At 42.8% G+C, this 17977-nt stretch overlaps 1 protein-coding gene across 1 annotated transcript in view; it reads left to right on the top strand.

Moving 5' to 3' along the window:
• Nucleotides 1-17977, top strand: part of AGPS (alkylglycerone phosphate synthase) — a 130727-nt gene that overhangs the window by 87550 nt on the left and 25200 nt on the right. Inside the window, exons 15-17 of the mRNA XM_014599342.3 lie at nt 378-447; nt 7307-7368; nt 13336-13425. Of these exons, the coding sequence (XP_014454828.1) occupies nt 378-447; nt 7307-7368; nt 13336-13425 (222 nt within the window). The remainder of the gene's footprint in view (nt 1-377; nt 448-7306; nt 7369-13335; nt 13426-17977) is intronic.

The following is a 17977-nucleotide window of genomic DNA, read 5'->3' as shown; positions in this document are numbered from 1 at the left end:
CCCTGCTCTAGGATGAAATAGACACAATGTGTTGGTGAATCCATCCTTAAGAAATCACAAAGACCTGTGTAATGCCTTATTAGGACTATCACTTGATAGCATTCTCTGAGTTCCTAGTTTAGTCTTTTTAATTCCCAATTTTGCTGACACATGTAACATACAGGAGCTCAGACTTAAAGGATAATGGGTGGACTCTGCTAGGTGCACTAAATTGAAATTAATGTTGAGATAGTATGTCTATTACATCTTGAGGCTGAATTTATAGGCAAGCAAATATAAAGGACATTAACTCCCACTCCCAATCCTGCTTGAGTGTTTACTTTTTATTGTAAATCTGTGCATAAGTTGGTTGAAAATAATATTGTCATTAATTGCAGTGGTCTGGCAGCTGGAGAAGATAATGGACAGAGAGGGTACATGCTGACTTTTGTCATCGCTTATCTTCGGGTAGGTCATTGCTACTTTTGAGGACTGTTTCCTACTCTTACCTAAAGCTTTCAATTAACTTGTCTTTCATTTTGAAAATACTGTACAAACTTTAATTTGCATGTCAAGATGGACTCCACTCCCACTCCACCTCTCCCCATGTAGATATAGAAATTGAATTGTAAGTAAGATGGATAAAATTAAAGAGGTTCTGAGTCGTCTTATATATCATTGACCTTATTGAAATGTGCAGAGGCTCTTCAATGCTGAAAATGATCATAAATAACATTCTCAAGATCGCTAAGTGAGTCGGACACAAAAGCAGGATTACAACCCTGAAGTTCCTTATTCCCACCTACAATTTCAACCTACAAAAAAGCCTGTACTGCTTTTAATTGCTGAACTTTTGATTTAAAAGACAGTTAGTTCTTCAGTGACGAAGGATGATTTTATGGCTTAGGCGCTGGATTGGAATTTGGGAGATCAGGGTTCAGTTTCAAGTTCTGGTGGACTTTGAGCAAGTCAGTCACTTTACTTCAGTTAAGTGGGGGTATTGCTTCTTTTCATCTGAACTTTGTTTGTTTAGATTGTGAGCTCTGCAGGGGCACAAGCTTTTTATGTTTTTGTTTTTGTTTTGTTTTTTACCAAGAACTTATGGTATTTATTGCAGTGGCGTCCTGGTTCTGTTTTGTTTCTCAAAGTATTACTACAATACCAATAGTAAACAATTGGGCACACAAGTGGTATGGCAACCCTCTATATGATAATCATTTCCTTTTGTTCATTTGTGTCCTCTGTAAACTACTTAATCACCACCCCATGTGAAAGTCTACATTTTTGGCCTATGTATTTTATCCCAAGGAGTTGTCATCTACAGCAACAGGATTTGTGTAGGCAGACATGATTAGTAAAACCAAATTAGCTTTATTTGCTGTCAGAGGGGTGATCAGCAGGGATCCTGGTTTTCCATGATAAAAATATCACAAATTCTCTGATAAAAATCCCAAAATCTGTGGTTAAAATTAAATGCCCCCCAGCCCTTCTTGTGCCCCTTGCCTCCCACCCACAGTCCCTGCCCCCCAGCTGCCAGGGCTATGGGACCAGGGACCCAGGTCTGCAGCCCCCTGCCAATGGAAGGCAGTGGCTGCTGCAGCAGGAGCACAAGCTGGTTCCCCTAGTGCTGCCTGCCTGCTGCAGGCTCAGGCAGGGCTGGCTCCCAGCAGCAGTGTGCACACCCAGGGGGCAGAGAGGACCTGCACCTCCTAGATCTGTGGGGGGTGGGGGCAGGGCAGATGCACACTGCAGGTTCGTGCTGCCCACCCTCCTGCCCTTCCCCCAGGTCCTCCAGGGCACAGCATGTGCAACCCGGCATGGCAGTGCACAGTAGGGATTTGCACAAAAGCTGCCTGCTGCTGCGAGCACACTGCCCTGGCCACGCTTCCCCTGCAGGTGGGGGGGCAGCAGCAAGGGGCGCAACCCTGCACTGCCCCCATGCACACAGAGGAAGTGTGGCCACAGCAGCATGGAGCTTGCAACAGCAAGCAACTTTCCTGTGCAACCCTGCTATGCCGTCCCGTGCCAGTCGCACACGCTGTACTTCAGAGGGCCTGGGGGAAGGCAGCAGGGCAGGGAGTGCAGTGTTTGAGACCCAGGGATTGCAGCCAGCCAGGCACTCTGGCTGGGAGGGGAGAGCAATGGAGAAGGAGCCTCCATCCGGAGTGCTGCAAACCCCACCTCCTGGCTGGAGAGTACCCAGGCTGGCTAGGGGCTGAGGGATAGGGGAGCAGGGGGTTGCAGCTGGCTGGGCACTCCAGCTCGGAGCAGGGTGGCTGCAACCCCTCCCCCGGTCAGAGTGCCCACCTGGCTGCAAACCTCCCTGCTCCCTCGGCCCCCAGCCAGCTTGGGCACTCCAGCAGCGATGGGGTGGTTGCAGCTGGCCGGGAGCAGGGAGGCTACAAGCCCCCTCCCGGCCGGACAGCCTAGCCTGCTGCAAACCTCCCCGCTTCCTCTGCCTCTAGCCATCTTCCCCCACCCTCCAGCCCTGCCCCACAACCCCCAAGCCCCAGTTGCCTCCAGCAAAAAGAGTGAGCCTGAAGTAGCCTCAGGTAAGTATGAGCATTGGGCCCTGCCCCTTTTGCAAACAGCTCTTGCAAAAAGGGGAAATCCTTGGGTTTTCTCTGTTTTTCCATGGGAAACGGAAAACCCGGATCCCTAGTGATCAGGCTGGCTGACCAAAGGAACAGATGCAATGGTACGTGCTTCCAGAGTCTTCCTAAACTGTACATCTTTTTATACATATGTGGGTTATTATTAAATTAATTTTGTATCCAACATGCAAAATGCTGATCATATATTTGCTAACCAATCAGACTGTTAATTGTGAGTTGGGCGATATGTAGTATATCTACATTCTTTCCTTCCTATAGTCTTGTTGCACCAAAATTTTAACTAGTTTGTTATAATCTTGCTATCCAGTCCCAGAACTGAGAAATTAGATGGACTTACTGCTACTTCAAATCTCCCTAAGTCTTCCCAGTCCTCTATCAGCCCTCCCTAGTTCTAACAGTTGCTTCTACAGTGCAGATGCAGCCTACACCATCTCTGATACTATCTCTTCAGAAACTTTTCTGATTTCACCCTTCTAGCTCTGTCCAGCAAGTCCTGTAGCTTATTATTTCCACTCCTTGTTTGTCTCTAGGTGTCACTGTAGAGCAAGAGGGTGCTTCTCAGGGATTGTCGTTCTGGCTTCCGTAAAACTATCGTGTAAGCACAAGACTGGAAATAATTTTTCATATATAGTGCATAGAACTTTTAATAATCCAGAAGAAAAACTCCATAACTGTTGTGCTCGGCAGACAGTGGATGCCCCACCTTTTAAAGACTGATGGCTAGTTTATAATTCTGTCTTGGTATGAAGATTTCCAATAGCTCAATATGTTGAACCTTTTTCTGTCCTTGCATACACATGCATAGCTGTGTTTGTCATTTGTAGATGTGTTTCTCCACATGGGACAAGATTTTGCTTACTATCTCAATAATTCTGTTACAGTTCTGTCAAAGACCTAATAGGAAGATAGTTTCAAAAACTTTTCAAATGTTTCTAGAATTGATTTTCCTTTCACAGTTATCTGGAGTTTCTATATTCATGCAAAATAGTTTGCAAAGTCTATGCAAGAATTTCAGTAGTAGGTGTTTTAGGAATGTGAGCGTAATTATGGCTGCTTGCGGACTTAAAAAAATAAAAAAAAATAGTGCTTTACTTTACGTGCCCCCACACCAAGCCCAGCACATCCCCAGAAGAGGCATCACATTATTTGGACCCAACTCGCCCAACGTCTGTATAGTCAGGCACTACAGCGGGCCTTTTTGTCGCTTTTATCTAATATCTGATTGAATCTGCTATTAGATAAAAGCGACAAAAACCCCTGTTGAAGCACCCAATCTATACAAACATTCTGGAGCTGGGTCAAAGTAACACACTGGTGCTTTCAGTAAAGCACAGGTTTGGGGTTTTTTAAACATCTGCAAGCAACCTATTTGACTAAATTATATGGTTTTGCTATTTTACCTTGATGCCATGGTTTAAAGACTGCAAACATTATTTTATAGTGTAACATGGATTTCCATTTGTAACATCCTGTCTTTTGCAGCATCAGACTTTGATATTTTTGGTATGATGTACATAATGTACATCAGATACTTAATGCACACCTGCATTGCTATGAACCCAGTCTGCTTACTCAGCATTTTACTTCATTCTTTAATTTATCCTTTCTTAGGTGGACATGTGAATGATATTGTTTATATGGGAAACATAACATTGCTGCTCTGTCTGTACATTCACTACTTTTGCCATTTTTCATTTCCTGTATACCTTCCTTTTTCAAGATCTTTTTTCTCTCATTTTCTCTTCTGTAAAATTCTTTAATCACTTGCAGTCTTAATCCTGTTTTATAAAATTCCAGTAGTGAAGTTGTTTTCCTTTCCTTTTTTACTTGGTGGCAGACTGGGGCTGACAATGACTTGTTCAGGGTGTTTATGAACTTTAACAACACATTTTAAACCAGGACTTGTACATTTCTTTTACTATTAATCTGTAGTGCTTGCTATTTCCTTTATTCCTGCCTGCCTTAGTATTTTCTTTCCCTTCTGTTTAGATCTTTTAAGTTGGCCTACTTGTTTTCTTTCCCTCCCTCCCCATGCTTCCATTGGCTCAAGCCATCATTGGCAAAAAATAGTTGTGTTAGCCTTACATCTGGCAGAAAGCAAGGCAGGGTGGCACCTTAGGGACCAACAAGTTAAGAGAGGTATAAGCTTTCATACTTTGAAGTGCCCTGTTGCCTACAAAAGCTTTTGCCTCTCTGAATTAGTTGATATCCAGTGATGACTTAGAAACTATGTTCCCTTGTCAACTCATATCTTACTTTTAATACGATCCTGCTGTAACATTGCTCAGTCTTATTTCTACCTTCAGTTTGTTGCTGTCTTTCCTAATTTGGAGGAGGAAAAAGTATTTGTTTTTTTTAGTCTTGATCCCAATTTTTTGTACAACTCAAATGACAATTAAGAATTCATACTTTTTCCACATTTTTCTAGTGGGCACTCAATCTCAAGTGCAGAATATTTAAAAAAAAAAAAAAAAAGTGTTGTTTGATTTGAAGAATTGATTATGCTTATTTTTCAGAGATCTTCATGGATTTCTGCAAATTAAGATTTAAATTCAAATATCTTACCTGTGTGGTGGTTTGTCACTAAGTTTATTACCATAAGTGACTTCTGTTTTCTGTGTTGGTTGGTCTCATTTTGTATGGTTCTTTCATTATTCAGATACTATCTATAAAACTCTTTACTGTATAGGGTTTTTTTGCATTTGAGTTTACTGGTAAAATTTTTAGTTTAACTATTTTTTTTTAAATTAAATCACTTTCAGGAGACTGATCATGATTGTGTAATTAGCTGCACTATTTAAACCTGTTAGGCTCCAGTCTTGAAAGATTGATGCTGCTGCATTAAATTTTAAAGATCTGAAAAGTACTTTTTGAAAGTTCAGTAACAGTACTCAGTACATTTGATTAACACTTCCGAGACTTGCAATGTTCCTGAAACCAAAATAACATCACAAAAGAATGCTATCTGGTGACACTGAAGATATAACTTCTTATATGAAACTGCTTACATCACTGCTAGATGTGTATCTAGGTATTATTTTTTTAATATTTATATAAATATGATGCTGTTAAAACAGTGGTTCTTGACATTTTGTACCAGGACCCGTTTGTAAGCAACGACAGCCAGTCCTGACCCACAGCCCCCTGGCCTCCCCTCACACTCCACCCGCAGCTCCCTGGCCTTGCTGGTGCCCTCACTCCCTAGCCAATCCTCAACCGCCCCAGGCCAAGCTGGTGCCCCTCAGTCCCAACATTCAGCCCCCTTTCCCCACAACCCTACCAGGAGGGGCCCTCAGCTGCCCCTGTCTGGCTCAGGCTAGAGCACAGTAGCTGCAGGAGCTCCAGCTCATGCAGGCAGCAGCAGAGTGAGTCCAGCCGCAGTGCAGGCTGGATGGATGAGGAGGGGGGAGACCTATGGCATCTGGGGCCCCCACGCCATGCCAGGCAGCCTGGTCACAGTGCCTCCCACCCCCCCCAAGCAGTGTCTCCAGCCACCCAGCCCCTGCGAGTACATGCACCAGCCATGGTGCTACCAGCCAAGCCACGCAGCTTCCAGCTGCCCTCTGACCCCACTGGAGCGGCAGGCGCTTTCTCCCCCCACCTGCCCTGATGGAGCCTCAGCACCTGGCCACCTTCCCCCAGTGCCAGCAGGCACTTGACCTCCCTCACACACCCACCCCCTCCACATCCACCTACACATGCATTCTCCTCCTCCCCCCCCCCCCGACAGTCCCCAAGCCCTGGTCCTCCAACCCCCACTCCCCATGCACTTACCTGCATCCAACTGCTGGGGCTGCTCCCATACCCTACCTGGCTATGTGTGTGTGTGCACTCAGACACGTGTACCCACTGCCTCCAATTCCCCTGAGCAGCTCACTGCAGGGTGGGGTAACCCAGGTTCCCATCTTTCCTGCATTTTTCTGGGACTTGCTTGTGACCCTTTCGAATATTCTTGCGACCCACAAGTTGAGAAACACAGTTAAAAGACACTGGCTGCATAATCTTGGCAACTAAAGTCCTGTAACCACTTAAGTTTGTAGGTTTTGGCATTTTTCTTTTTCTAAGAGTGTGACTTGGAAAAAGAACATCTCTAAGCCTGAGAAGTTGGTTGTATTTAATGGCTTCCTCTGAGACGGCCAACAAAGTTATTCATTTTTATAGTCATTGCTCTTGGAATATACCTGTTCATTAAGGAGTAGGAGCAAGATTACTAATTTAACATGGGTCACCAAGGAACTCAGATGGCAGCGACTTTCTGTCAAATAGTATCTGGACTCAATGTGGTACTGTTTGCTTAAAATGAAATGTTTTGCTCATAGAATCATAGAAAATTGGGTTTGGAAGGGACTTCAGAAGGTCATCTAGTCCAATCCCCTGCTCAAAGCAAGACCATCCTCAACTATAATCATCCCAGTCAAGGCTTTGTCTAGCCAGGTCTTAAAAACCTCCATACTGATCCCATGTAGTGCTGTTCCAACTATTTAAAAACTTAATTGAATCCCAGTACAAAATCTAGTTGATTTTATTTTGACAAATGTAAAGTGGATACATGTAAATAGCCAATTCTATTTTCTGCATGTGAAAATAATGCTGTTATGCATTGTTTATAACCATCAGATACCTAAATTAAATTAGATCTCTGGGCTTGTGTTAGAACACTAATCCATTGGTACTTTTCTCTCTCTCTCCCTTTTTTTTCCTGCTTTTAATAGGACCTGGGCCTGGATTACTATATAATAGGAGAATCATTTGAGACATCTGTTCCCTGGGATAGGTAAATATATATATATGTATTGCAGTATTCTTTCTTAAAATATGTATAACTTTAATTATTGTATGACATCCATTCAGTTTGTCATTGAGAATTTAAAGGGTTTTTTCTTTGGTTCTGGACACTGATATAACTTTGAAAATTTAAATTGAAAGTGTTTGTATATGACGTTAATATTGAACAACTTTTTAGTTAAGCAATCGACACTCCTAGGCATGTAAATGTGCATTATTGTATAGCACTGTGTGACTTCTGTAATTGAAATATTGTCACTTTTGTAGTTAAATTTTGTGGCACTAGGCTTCTGTTTTTAATAGAATTTTAAGTGTGAAAACTGCATCATCATTCTTTTAGTCTTCAGTATATTTTCACTTTGTCTTGTTTCCATAGCAAATATAGGTTAAAATATGCTTATAATTAATAGCCATTTTAAGAAAAATTGTTGAGTAGAGAATCGGTTGTAAGTCTATAAAGGTCACGTAAAGTTTTGGGTTAAATATCTCCTAATCCTAGTTCTCAAGTAACTTGTGAAAAGAAATTTATGTAACAGATTAAAAACTGTTAGTTCAGTGAACATGAATTGGCTGCTTTTTATACTTTTTTGGATAAATCTGTGGCACCAAAGAAATCTTCAGTAGGTCCCGAGAGGTGGCACTGGATAGTATGATGACATTAGAAATTGCAAGCTTAAATAAAACTGCAGAACTGAAGAATTCCTGAAGTTATTCACTGTTTTATAATTTGTGGGGTGCTATAATATCATCCATCAGCTCCTGTCTTTCCCAGGGTTGTGGTGTGCTGTAGCATCACTGGGCATCTGCTGTATCGCAGAAACAGTTTTTGGATGGAACTGAAGCAGAGTACAGTAGCTAGTTTGCTCCTTTTTTTTGTAAGCCTGCTTGGCTTCTCTGCCAGGGGCCCCTGGCAGATGCTACACTTAAGATGCAGTTAGTTTGTTAATTATGTTTTAAATAGTAACCCGGTCACGTGTTCAGGCAAGTAATGGTACAATCAATTGTCTGCTGGATCTGGGACTGCACCAAAGCTCAAACTGTTTCTAGTGTGGTCCTTGGAGCCAGGAAAAAATCAGCTGACCTTCAGCTAGATTGGGACTGCAGGGGGGCTCAAATCAGCCCTAGTGCAGTCCCTGAGCAGTCAGACAATCAGATGATTATTGACCAGTTTGGTGGTCCAGCCACTCCCAGTGCAGTCCCCAGAACCACCAGAGTCATTGGCTGATTTGGGGACCCCACAAGGGCCACTTTGAACCCCAGTGGGATCCCAGTCCCAATGATGAACAGCTGTTCACCAGCTAAGGGGCCACACCAGGGCTGATTCAAGCCCTGCTGTAATCCCAGAGCCAGCGAACAACTAGCTAATTGTTGGGCACTGGCTTTCAATTTACTGGTGCAAGATGAGCCTGGGACCATGATCCTGGGCTGCCCCTGCACTGGCAAGTTGGGGAACAGATCCTAATCACACCCTATCCCAAAATTGTGCCTCTTGCCATGCATGTGTGGCCTGGTCAGAGGCACAATTTTGGGGGTTGGGGATCAGATCCCATTGCACCTGCAGATGAATGTTTGCCAGCGGCATAAGTAGCAAACCACTCCTAATTCATGTTCTCTGCCTCTATCAGAACGCACCAGAGATCTTGAGCTGAAACATCACGAGAGAGTCTTCTGCATGGATCCCTTAGACATGGGGGAGGTCATAGACCAAAGAGGGAAGCACCCAGCATTTTTAGCAATCATCCAGGTTAAGAGAACAATCCCACACTTAAAAACCCACTTTGTAAAACGTTATCCAAGCTGTACTGTGGCAGGCAGATACATGAGCACCTACCCTGTTGTTCTGCCACCCCATTGTCTATTTTTTCTAATGCTGTGCTTGGTTCAGCTGGAGGCAGAGCTGGGCACAAGATGTATTGGCAGGGGCATGGGGAAGCACTTCGGAGAGGAGCCTTCACATTCTTACATTCACTAGGTAGAGCAACAGCCCTTCAGAAAGAAGGCAAGGAAGAGGACTCTGCGCGTTAGAAAAAGGAGAAATTGACAATTTTGTATAGCTAAACAGACCAAATCAAATTCTGAAATCTCAATTTTGAAAAAGCAGCTTCTCTGGCTAGAGAATTTGTACTGATGGGGGAAAGATGTTTGCTGTTAAAAAGTTAATGCTGTTGTCTAGTCAAGACCAACTAATTCAAGTCTCATACTTCAGTTCTGTTCCATCTTCTGTTTAACATGCACACCTAGCCCGGAATGTAGAATTCCTTGTTGTGTGATACCAGTGCACTTGGATATTCCACCAGTGGTGGGGAAAGTTCCAGTTTCTTATGCTTACCTTCAAAACATGAAATTTGAAAGAATGCATGTGTTCATGCGTATATGTGGAAAACTGGGTAGGGTTCCATTCGCTTCATTAGCCGAAGAAGGTGGAAGGCCTGAGGAGAAATGTTGCTTTCCAAGCTGGAGCAGAGGAGTATAGCTGAAGAGATACAGTATTAATGCATTTCAGTACATCATCAAGACATTTATGCCCTGGTTATGTCTGAAGCTATAAAGTGATGAAGTAATTCTGGTTCTGTTGAGTACTCCACTGACGTAGCAGGGGACAAATATCCTAAGCTAGATAGGAATCTACCTTTTATATTTGATTGCATGAAAAATTCCCAGTTACTAAGATATATAAATTTTTACTAATTTTGTATTGCAGTAAGCATCCAGTTTTTTCTCTTTTTAAAACAAAAGTATATATTTGCAGTGTACTTGCCTATCTTATCTTCCTACATACAGATTTGTCACTAGTATTAATTTTTCAGCAAAAATGTGCTTGATTTTAGAGAGAGCTTTGACACAGCTCTATGTGGAACTTTATACAATTACTCTGATCACTTTTGCCATTTAAAGCGGGGTAGAAAACCTTTTCTGGCTGCAGGCTGGAATGACCGGCCCTAGGCTGGAGGCAGCTGAGTGCTAGAACACTGCAGCAGCTGGTGTTCATATCCACAGCGTCATGGGGAGAGTACCTGCCACCGGTATTTATCCGTGAAGCCAAGTGTTGCCAAAACCTCACATCTGCAGGCTGTATCCAAAGTTTCCATGCACTGAATTTGGACATGGGTCATAGGTTGCTGACTCCTGGATTGAAGTAATCCAATGCAGATCCTTACATTAAATTTACACTTCTGTCCTGAAAAGGAAGTAGATAAAATCCTCTTTTTCTAGATTCTTAAAGATCTCTTTCCACCATAAGTCAGAGCAAGCACTATTGTATTGAGTCCATTCATACTCTTCTTTTATATCCCAAAAGAGGTGAATGAAGTGAGGTATTCCTAACACTTCCCTGCTAAGGAAGAGAGATGTACGTTAATCCATGATTTTTGCATAGTAATCTTACATTTGCACATTCTTCCTGAAATTACTGTTAATTCCATACTGTTTAGCAAAGTTTCTCTGTTTGACAAATGTTCTAAATCAAGCCTTCAATTTGCCACTCCTAAAAATTGTGATGTAAAAATGGGCCATCGTGTTTTGTGCCTTTGTGGTTCCATATCCAATTTACTCGGATTCGAAGTAAAATGTTTTCCAACTACCAGCTATGTACATGTTCACTCACCTGGCAGTTTAAGGTTAGTTATTCCCTTGTCATGCATCATGAGAAAAATAACCTACATGATCAAGTATTCTCGGCTTTAGTAACCCTTCCTCCTAAGCTTCACTATATTCTCAGTCGCAACTGAAAAATCAAGGCCTAAGCACACTTATACAGGTACTATATCGCAATTGAGATGTAGAATACTCTGTTTTCTCTGTGCATTTTTATTTTAAGATTCTGTTTAGTTGTACAATAAACCATTTCTTTCTATTTTGGTCCCCTCTTAGTTAATAGTTACTAGGAAATGGAAGGTTGAAATAACTAAGCTTTCTAGTAAATCCACATATGATTTTTTAGATTTTAGGGGTGTTTGAACACGTTTTAGTCATTGTGTTCTAAAAGGTGTGGGGTTGCAAAGTGGCTTTAGATTTCACTATTTTTCATTTTAAGTACCATTTTAAACATCTGATAGGACTAGGATCTGAAACGTTTAATTGCCAGTGTGACATGCCCAGATTTGGCCAGGTGCACTTCTAAGACGCAATCCCAGTGTGCTGTCACCCTGCTGTCTGCTGCTTGACCACTGAGAACCAGCTGAGATGTGCCAGGAACCAATTCCTTGGCCTGTGGCACCTAAACCTTAGCTGTCTCAACTCAGTCTTGCTAGTTCTCAGCAGAAGAGGTTTTGCTAGCTACAAGAATCACACTCTTGTCTGTTCATTCACTCAAAAGATAATTCCCCCTTTCCTTGGAAGAGGCTTGCCTGTCTGGTCAGATACTCTGAGATCATAGTTATCACTGACCATAAATATTTTTGTTATACTACTGTTTTTATTATGAAAGCTAAAGCAGAAATAAGAAATTAGTATCGATGTGTTAAGAGAGAGAGACAGACAGACAACAGAAAAGAAAAATAGTCTGATTTTACCCTGCATCTTAAACCGAAGAATGCAGCTTCTACTCTGTTTACTAGCTGAGGACCTAAAGCAGATTGTGTTAAATATGGTCTAAGGGGACTGTGGATTATTATCCCAATACTGGATTAGTTTTTGTGACCCTCTTGTCTCTATGGGTTTATTGTTTGTTTGCCTCTCCCATTATTGCTCCTCACCCTCTTTTCCTCACTCCCTCCCTCTCTCCCTTTCCCTGTCTTTTGTATTCAAATCACTATCCACTTGATCCACTTCAGTGGTTCCCAACCTTTTATGCTGTGGACTGGCACGGGAGTGGGACAGGGCACATACTGCTGCCATTTTCTGCAGTGCAGCACAGTTTGCCTCAGCTTGCATGCAGAGCAGATTCAATTAATCGATTAAACAGATCTCTGGTGCATCGTGGGACAGAAAAGTATGTGTATATATGCCCCTAACTTCTAATTTAAATGAAAATATGGTTAAATAACATTCCATTAGTTCTATGTGGGAGAACTACTAACTGAAGTATTGGTCTCAAAAATTGATTAAAGTATTTAGACTTGTTTTTCACATCTTGATGCAACCATTTCAGTTATAAATAAAATATTTAAAATTGTTTTTATGGTACATTAAAATAGCTGAGAGTCATTTTAATCAGAGTCTATCTGGCAAACTAATGCACACCTTTACCAGTAGGAGGAATTTTTTCTACCTTTTCCTGACAGCATAACCAAAGATGCAGACTGCAGAATACAGATGCCTTTGGAGTCTTGTTATACTTGCCACTATGAATTAGATTTTATAAACTACTGTGCCAAATACTTGAGGCTAAAATGGTGCACAAAAGAAAATGCTCACCGAATGGATACAGAAGTAAACACTATGATAGCTATACGTTCTCTTTTGCAAATCTTTTATGCCCCCTGGAAAAAAATGCAGTAGAATTTCAAGAGTACAACATAAAAATTAAATTTGCCGTCCAATATATGTCTGGAAAGAATAATAACACTGCTTATAGAGATTGGATTGGCATTATTTTTATTATACTTCTTAAAGCAAGACAAAAATATAAATTGGTTATAAAAGTTTGTTGTTTTATTCTAGTCTTCTAAGAGAATTGGCAAGTTTTTCTGCAAGCTTTAAACTAGAGCCAGGGATTAGCAACCTGTAATTTGTGGGCAAGAACTGGGCACGGTACTGGGGCTTCAGCAGTCAAGTGGTGGGAGTTTTCCTGTGCCATGCTGTAGCTAGGCAACACAGAAGTGGTGTGAGGAAGGAGGTATGATGACTAAATCCTAGCACTGGGCCACCTCAGACCTGAGCTGGGCCAGTCCAGCTCACCACTGGAAAACATTGCTGACCACTGAACTAAAGGAACAAATTTAGCTTTGAAATATTTCTAGTTGCATTAGAAGACCTTTCTTATTCTTGTTTTCTGAAATTGTATTTTCTGTTACAGGGTTCTAGACCTCTGCAGGAATGTAAAAGAAAGAATAGTAAGAGAATGCAAAGAAAAAGGTGTCCAGTTTGCACCCCTTTCCACCTGCAGGTAAGGCACTTTAGTTCAAGCTTTCATAGTTTCAGTTTTTTCCCTTCAAGCAGCTGAAGTACTTCTTTAGTACAAAAGAACAGTTAACTTGCTAGCTTACCCTCATGGGGCAGTGTAAAGTTCAGCCACTAGTGATCTTGACCTTTCTAGCTAACTGCAAGTGTGAGCAGCAATAGAGACACTGAAAAGTAATCATTTCAAGAGACTATAGCGGCACTTGATTAGCCCTGATATTTATTTTCCATGTACTTAACAGGAAGCCAAGTATTACAAGATTGATTTTTCCTTTTAAAGCTTCTTACCTCTCTAAGTCAGACCATTGATTTGACATGGAGACTGAGTCAAAAGCAGGTGAACATTTTTAAAAGGGTACTAGAACTTAAAGTGAACTTAAGTAGTATCTGTCAGAAAACAAACTACATTAACTATATTGTTCACAGGACACACATTTCTAAAATATTAACGTTTAGAACTAGGAAATCATGAAAACAGAGGCTCTTAAACCTGAGTAACACTTTTAAGGACAAATATTAACTAAAATCGTTAAACCCTTTGTTTCTTGTCTTTACTTGATATCACTTTTGTTAAGAATAAATAAATAAAGTACATGCAAGTCCTGTAACTGTTTAAGTATTAACAGGATTTTAAAAACCAGTAATTCCAAAAGAATGGATAAAGGGCAAAGAGGATAATCAAAGACAAACTTTATTCCTTATGTTTACTGACAACAGTGGTCACCTCTGTCTCCCCATTTTATAAACCACATACTTCTTTTGTTTGCTGATGAAATCCTAAAAAGATGCAGAACGTGTGGAGTTGTTTCACTGCGTCTTGGATGCCAGCTAGTCATATAAGCAGACTCCAACATCACCTACTTTCCAAGTGGGTGAAGGTAATAAATCTCTTTAGTACAAGGAAATATTTTTGCTTTAACAAGTAAAGATCAATCATTTAAAAACATTTTTTGTCACATTTTAAGAGCTTTAGTACTTATCTAACTTTTTCTATGCCTTTTTCCAAAAAAATTACCTTTTTCTGTACAAGTTCAAAAGAGGAGATAGGGATAAGATTTTTTCTGGCCTATTTAGCTGGCTAAATTATAGATATACGCAAGTTTAATATTTGGCAAGCCAGTTTTTTATTATTGGAGAACTAGTAAATGAATTTTCTTGGAACAGGTATCTTATAGTTTAGTCAACTGTTGAACTTTCAGTGTAGCTGTATATAAGCAGATACTAAAAATGACCTTTTCTTTATTTTTATTTTTATGTGTAGATAGATAGAAGTATCTATAGCTGTAGATTTATATATATGTATATATCCTTTGTGGCCTACAAATTACATTCATACTTCAAGGTTAAAGCTCCAATTTCAAAAGTTAAGAAAAAATTCCCTATTTTCCATGTAGCATAGGGTAGACAATGTGCTCATGATGAATTTTTACAATACTGTTTTTACTCAAATATATAAAATGACTCCCCCAATAATTCATAGATTCTAGGGTTGGAAGGGACCTCTAGGCCATCTAGTCCTATCCTCTGCCCCTGGCAGACAAGAAAAGAGTCACTAAACCTGGGATCATGTGATCCCAGCCAGGTGCCTGTCCAGTCTCCTCTTGAAGACCCCCAAGGATGGGGCAAGCACCACCTCCCTTGGAAGCCCATTTCAGATTCTGACAACCCTGACCGTAAAGAACTTTTTTTCTAATGTCCAGTCTAAACCTACTCTCCAGTAGCTTATGGCCATTGTTCCTTGTTGTTCCAAGGGGTGCCCTGGTAAACAGATCATTGCCTACTTAGTGTTGCTCTCCCCTTATGAATTTGTATGCTGCCACAAGGTCCCCTCTCAACCTTCTCTTGGAGAGGCTTAAAAGGTTACGGTCCCGTAGTCTTTCCTCGTAGGGCATTCCCTGCAGGCCTCCAGTCAAATGAGTGGCTCTTCTTTGGACCCTCTCCAGGTTGTGTGCATCCTGCTTGAACTGCGGTGTCCAGAACTGGACACTATACTCCAGCTGTGGCCTGACCAGTGCCACATAGAAAGGGAGAATTGCCTCCCTGGACCTGTTTGAAGCACCTACGGATGCATGACAAGGTGCAATTGGCTCTGCCGACTACTTCAACACATTGACGACTCATGTTCATCCTGGAGTCAACAGTGACTCCAAGATCTCTTTCTGCCTCAGTGGTGCTGAGAAGGTCGTCCCCCAGCCTTATAGGTGGCAGTTTTTTTTCCCTAGATGCAGCACCTTGCACTTGTCCTTATTTAATTGCATCCTGTTGCTCTCTACCCACTTCCCCAGCCTGTCGAGGTCAGCCTGGATCTGGTTCCTCCTCTCCGGGGTGTTAGCTTTTTTTTTTCTCATATCATGATATTTTTGTATCATCCACGAATTTGGACAGGGTACTTACCACCCCCTTGTCCAGATCACTGATGAAGATGTTGAATAGCAGTGGCCCCAGACTGAGCCCTGAGGGACTCCACTGCACGCATCTTCCCAGGTTGACACTGACCCATCCACCACCACCCTCTGAGTGCGACCCCTGAGCCGGTTTGCTATCCATTGTACCGTATAATCATCCAAGGCAAATCTCCTCAGTTTATTAATAAGGATGGTATGGGATACCATGTCAAAGGCCTTCTTGAAGTCCAGATAGATAACATTCACAGGCTCCCACAGATGTGTTCCTTGATAATTTTTTCTATGATTTTCCCTGGGATGGAGGTAAAGCTCACTGGTCTCTAGTTCCTCAGATCCTCCTTCCTCCCCTTCTTAAAGATTGGGACTACATTGGCCCTCTTCCAATTAGATTCTAGATATGGAAAAATTATAAATGTGTTCTATAATTTTCTAGGTATAAAATCTAATTACTGGAGGTTTGCCTTGAATTTGTCCCTTCCCACCACTACAGCATGGAAAATTAAATCTGGAGGGTTAGATAGCTCCCTTGCCTTCTGCCCCCCTTCCTTACCCCGTCAGACCCTGTTCCCCCTGAGCACATGGAAGTAAGAAGCAAATCTGAAAACACTGACCTAGAAATGAATGTACCTTTAGTACATTTAACTTGCATATAAAGAAATTACTTCAGATACCAATAGACTTAATTCATTCAGATTTGATTAAGTTTACCTCTTTGAAACTGGTACAAGTTTTAGCACAAGATTCCATAAATACACATTTAAGCAGTACTTCTGTACCTACTTGCAGGTGGCATGATCTATTTTTAACAGTAGTCCAAAGCCAAAAGGCTCATGATTTACCATATAGTTCACTGGGCTGCGCCCCAGCAGAAATAGTAGAATTTCAGGCCATGCTGACCCCACAGCTCAGCACTGCTGAATCTGGAATTTTCTAAGAAAATGAAACCATGTAGAACAGAGGTGGGCAAAATATGGCCTGCAGGCCAAATCTGGCCCACCAGGCCATTCTGTCTGGCCAATGGTGCCCCCCCAGTAATTTAGAAAATGAATATTTATTTGCTCCTGGCTGCCTGTCAAAGATGACAGGAACCAAGGGCAGTAGGACCCAGCAGCAATGCCCTTCCAGCCCTGCCTCAACACCCCCCCTACCCCCCCCCCAGCCAGAAGACTGGGACCCTGGGGGCTATTCCTGCCTCCCTCTGCTAGAGAGGGAAACTCGGGTAAGAGTGGGAGGGAGGCAGGGAAGGACCGTGGGCAATTGCCCCAGTCCTTAGGGTTGGGCTGGCTTCTGCTGAGTCCTGCATTCACAGCCATGCAGCCAGGAACCACGTGGTGCCGGAGTGGCCGACAGCGGGCAGGGAAGTGGTGAAAGTGGCCAAGGGCAGGGAGGAGTGGCAGTGAGCTGGCGCACAAAGTGCAGCAACATCTGGATAGGAGGGGATGGGGCTTGCGCCAGTGGGGCCCAGAGCAGGGTAGCAGGAGCATGGAGTCCAGGCTGGCAGGGGCTCTATGGAGCTGGGCTAGGCTGCGCCAGGAGGGAAAGGAGGAAGCCAGCTCGGCTCCATAGAGCCCCTGCCAGCCCAGGCCCTGCAGTCCTGCCACCCCACTCGGGGCCAAACTGGCACTGGCCCCAGTCCACTGGCGCAAGCCCTACACTCTTCCCTGGCTGTCGTTGCACTTTGCGTGCCAGCTTGCTGCCACTCTCCCCTACCTGCAGCCACTTTCACCATTTCCCTACCCATCACCAGGTGGTGATTCCCGGCTGCAGTGTCGGACTGCGGGAGCATGGGACCTGTGCCAGTACCCTGGGGCCGGCTGCGGGAGGTGTGTGTATGCACGCACCCATGCAGTAAGGGAGGGGGGGAGAGAGAGAGAGCAATGAGGGAGGGACTGTGTGTGTGTGTGTGTGTGTGTGTGTGTGTGTGTGTGTGTGTGTGTTCATAGGGTGAGTCCCACATGCACACCACACCATACACACACCCACACCTCCTCACACTACAGCCACCCTCTCCCTCTCACCTCATATCCACACGCACACATACCCACATACTCCTTCTGCCCCCACACACGCCCCCACAGACAGCCCACCGACAAACCTATACCAACCTCCCCATACTCTCCACACCCCTCCCCC

Source organism: Alligator mississippiensis, chromosome 4 (assembly GCF_030867095.1).
Source record: "Alligator mississippiensis isolate rAllMis1 chromosome 4, rAllMis1, whole genome shotgun sequence".
Lineage (NCBI taxonomy): Eukaryota > Metazoa > Chordata > Crocodylia > Alligatoridae > Alligator > Alligator mississippiensis.
Note: the sequence above shows the minus strand (reverse complement) of the source record. Positions and strands in the feature narration are given on the sequence as shown.